Below are 4,410 nucleotides of genomic sequence, written 5' to 3'. Positions count from 1 at the left end.
ACAAAATCCCTTCCTCCCACAACCAAAAAATACAAAGATATCCACAACCCTAAGAATATCAATAGTTTGAAAACAAAAATAATAAATCATATCGAATTTATGATTATTTTCAATATTTTTCTCTTATATAACACATACATTAAACCTATTATATCAACATTAAGAACAACTAGCATAACCCCCCCCCCCTCCTCCTCCCCCCGATCCCCAACCATAGGATTAACATTTAAAGCAAAATTTTAATTGTTTGGGTGAATTAATCAAGTTTTATCGAGTCATTAAATGTTGAGCCACATATATAATTTAGTCAATGGCAAACACCACATTATATATTTATTATAAGCCCTTTCTGGAAGAGTAATTTTGATTGTACTTGTAGATGATAGTAGCCTTATTCAACCGATAGATTGGGATTCTAACATTGCCCCTCAAAATAAAACGAAGAGAAAACATAGAATAGTATTTTAATATAGTAGTCGAATTGACACTCATTTGGAGACATATCCACTATAATAAAAACGATTTTATTTTTAATATAATAAATTGACAATTTTTTGTTGATATTATTAATTAATTAATGCTAAAAATAATTTTAATTTAATTAGGGGGTGGGGGGTGGGGTGGGGGGTGGGGGGGTTACTGAACTTGAAAATGACTTACAAGGTTCTAGAGAATTAAGGACTGCGGGAAAATACTTTTAGTAGGCTATCTTGATAATGAATACTACAACTAACTCTTATTGCACTTTTCTTGTTCCAATTTTTTTTAAATATTAGAGTAACCATTTTAGGACATTGTCATTTTCCAGAGCCATGAAGAAAACTTAAGCTATTCACTAATGCTATATATTTTTTTTATAATAGTTATTCACTATTACCTTGACACATAAATTAAGAAGAAATAAATAAAATAAATAATTTTATCAAATCACCTTTATCAAATATAGGTCATCTAAATATTAAAATAAATAATATTTAATAGTAAAAATAAAATAAATAGAACATAATAAATTACTCATTAATTTATAAACTAGATAGTATTTTTGAATATTCCAAAATTGTGAATTACTTTTCTGCACTTTTTCAGTACTAGTAATTTGTTTGTACTTTTAGAATCACCTTTTTATCACACTTTATAATTATGCTATTGGTTGTTGCTTGCATTGGAAGTGGGAAGAAGATAGACTATGAGTATGGTCATCTCAGCCCAAAGTAATATTTCCTTATATCATTATCTCATTAAATTCATCAATTCACTCTCCGAGAGATACTTTATTTATTCAACTTTTAAATAAATGAGTATTGCTAAATGATATAAAACCTTTTTTTTTTTGCACCCAGATGTTCGCCTTTCTAAGTCAAGTAATGGTGATCCACCGAAGACTGGAGCTTCGTAACATGTTGACGAAGGCCCCCGAACTGAGGGTTCGGTCAGTAGAAGGGACGGAGATAAATGACCAAATAACCCTTTATCTTCAATATTACTTATTTTTTCCATCCAAAAAGAAAATCACTCTTCATTTTTGCTTTCTTATTTACTCTCTCTTACTTTATTGTTTTTTATTCTTTACTCACTCATTAACTTTATTTTATTTTGTTGATTAATTTGTTGTTGACGATTTTATTTTCTTATTAGATTTATACAATTTTAACAAGATGAATCCAAATAGTCAAGTAAACAAAGTATTGAATGATGTTTTGAGGTTAGATAAGAATGACAGTTTGCTGTACCAAAATCAAGAGGATTCTAATGGTGCATACGATGGGCCTGAAACATATTTGCACAGTAATGATGAAGATATGATTAACATATTTTTTGAAGAAATGAATCAACCGGAGCAAGAAGTATCAATAAGTGTTAGTGATGTGGAGGAACGAATTTGAAGAAGAAAGCGATGAAAGAGAAGATTCAACCAACGATGATAATTTTCCAGACCAACAATATATAGAAGCCCTATTGTAGGTATGGTCTTTTCTAGTGTTGAATCCGCTTTTGCATTGAATAAAGAACATAGTCGTTTAAATGATTTTGGAGTTGTTAAAAAGTCTTAAAAAAAGAGAGGTTGTGAATACGCTAGGTATGTCTCATTTTCTTGTGATAAGAGTAGAAAATCCACTCCTAAAAATTCTAGTAAAAGAGTTGATTGCGAATACAGAGTTAATTATATTGTGCTGCCTGATGGTTCGTGTTGGGTCACTACAGTTACGATCGAGCACAACCACGACTTGCAACCATTTTTGTCACGTTTTTTTGTTTTCCACATGAAAATAAGTAAGGTATTAAAACAAAATCGTAAAGCCCATGACATCGCAGGAATTAAACCTGCCAAAAGCATTAGACTTTTGGAAGTACAAGCAGGTGGTCCTGATAGAATGGGATGCACCCCGAAAGATTATTGAAACTACATTTTCAACAATGTAGGTTGAGGACATTGTCATGCGATACTGCTGTAATACAAAATTCTTCATATCAATGCAGATGAAGGACGATGAATTTTTTTTATGTAATTGACACGGATAATGTTGTAGCCTTCTCATGTAGAGATGGGTTCATACACATTGCAAATATGTGTATCAGGAGTTTAGTGTTGTTGTTTGTTTCGATTCAACATACTTGTGAAACAATGGAGCATGCTGTTTGCATCTTTTGTGGGTGTGAATCAACATAAACAGTCTATTCTTTTGGGCTGCGCTTTGCTTACAAGTGAGGATATTGAGACGTACAAATTTGTTTTCTCGACTTGGCTGACAGCAATGAGCAATGCACCTCCAACCACTATGCTCAGCAATCAATGTGAGAGTATAAAGGCTGTAATTGCAGAGTTACTTTCAAACACCATCCATAGATACTGTATTTGACACATCATGAAAAAGCTTCCTGCAAAGCTTAAGTGTTTGGTACTTTAACATTGGCAAGTATGAATTTAATTCAATAATCTTTAACAACATCACTATCAACAAATTTGAGGCAAAATAAGCAACCTTCATTCAAAATTACGACCTTTAGGATAGACTATGGTTTCATAATCTATACTTGAAAAAGGAAAAACGGGCCCCTGTTTTCATGAAGCACTACGTTTGGGCTGACATGATGTCCACCCAGAGAAGTGAGTCAATGCATGCATTTTTTGATAGTTATATATCCGGACAAAACTCTCTGAATAAGTTCATCGAGCAGTATAAGATAGCCTTGCAGTTTAAATATGAGAAGGAACTTCAAGAAGAAACTGAGTCACAGAAAAAACATGCATGGCGTTGTAGTGGTTTTGAGTGGGATTCGCAGCTTCAAATCCGTTATACTCGACCTATTTACGTTGCCTTTGTAACAGAGCATATGAATTGACTGTATCACCGTGAAATTGAAAAATACCATGACTTCAATACCATGGAGGGAGTTGAGAAGTATACTGTAACAGATTATTCCACTAGTAGTGATTTTCGTGGAAATTGACTTGTTTACACTGTGGAATATCGCCATGCAATCAATATCTGGATTGCAATTGCAAGAATTTGCAAAGTGAAGGTGTTGTCTGCTGCCACATTCTAAAGACTATGTCTCATTTTAAAATTAAATTGCTTCATGACAAATATATTTTACGTTGGTGGAGAAGAGACGTAATTCGTCCACACATAAGTAAATTTTTTCAAGGAGGCTATCCAACAATGACGGAAGAGTACAAGAAGTACAGTTCCTTGAAGAGTTGGTTTGATAGGAATTGTGATGTTGTGTTGGACAACAACGCTAAATATCTGGATTTCAAAAATATTTTGAAAGGTCGTTTGAATGCATATTGTAATTGGAATGACGAAATTGATAGTACCTAGCATTGGTGATCCAGGATCAGACGAAGATGCAACATTCATTAGGAATCCGAGGGAAGTCCGAACATGTGGAAGGTCACCGACTAATAGATTTAGGAGAAGTGATGGAAGGTGGACTAGAAAATATTATCATGCATATCAAGAGTGTAAGTCTAGTCAAGGTCGGGTGGCCGGGAAGTCAGAGCATGGTGGAGGTAGCAGGACTGATAGAGGTGGTCGAGGTGTTTGTATAAATACGTAGAATAATCATTTACTTTGTAATTCCATATTATTTTAATAGATTTTTCAAAGTAATTTCTAGTCATTAGGGAATTGAATATTGGAAATTTTTATTATAGTATCAAATTGACTAACACATGTAATCTTCCGTATCAGCTGACGAAATTCATTTAAACTCTACTCAACCTTGATCCGGATCAAGTTTTGTATTATTCATTGGGTCGTCCAATCGTTAGGTCTCTTTGTGGTTTAGTCACAGGCCCAATAACTCAACTATACTTTATGATATCCGCGTTCACCACAAGTCCCCACCACTTTGCGTCCTAACATGTTATAACAAGAAAATTACCCTGAAGTTAATGATATGAAG

The 4,410-nt window shown here is 33.5% G+C and overlaps 1 protein-coding gene across 1 annotated transcript; it reads left to right on the top strand.

Moving 5' to 3' along the window:
- Positions 1-1,655: 1,655 nt before the first annotated feature.
- LOC138339200 (protein FAR-RED IMPAIRED RESPONSE 1-like) lies at positions 1,656-3,342 on the top strand. The gene is made up of 3 exons (XM_069290783.1): positions 1,656-1,856; positions 2,673-2,810; positions 3,043-3,342. Exons 1-3 carry the CDS (start codon positions 1,656-1,658, stop codon positions 3,340-3,342), a joined length of 639 nt encoding a protein of 212 aa, XP_069146884.1.
- The last annotated feature ends 1,068 nt before the right edge of the window (positions 3,343-4,410 follow it).

This window comes from Solanum lycopersicum, chromosome 11 (assembly GCF_036512215.1).
Source record: "Solanum lycopersicum chromosome 11, SLM_r2.1".
Taxonomy (NCBI): Eukaryota; Viridiplantae; Streptophyta; class Magnoliopsida; order Solanales; family Solanaceae; genus Solanum; species Solanum lycopersicum.
This window is presented reverse-complemented; position numbering and strand designations above follow the sequence as displayed.

Bases quoted from the DNA above. Each gene is read 5' to 3' on its own strand.
- LOC138339200 (XM_069290783.1), top strand. From the start codon at position 1,656: ATGAATCCAAATAGTCAAGTAAACAAAGTATTGAATGATGTTTTGAGG. The intron at 1,857-2,672 runs GTTAGTGATGTG...CAACATAAACAG, and splicing joins AGCAAGAAGTATCAATAAGT to TCTATTCTTTTGGGCTGCGC. The intron at 2,811-3,042 runs GTAATTGCAGAG...TACTTGAAAAAG, and splicing joins AATGTGAGAGTATAAAGGCT to GAAAAACGGGCCCCTGTTTT.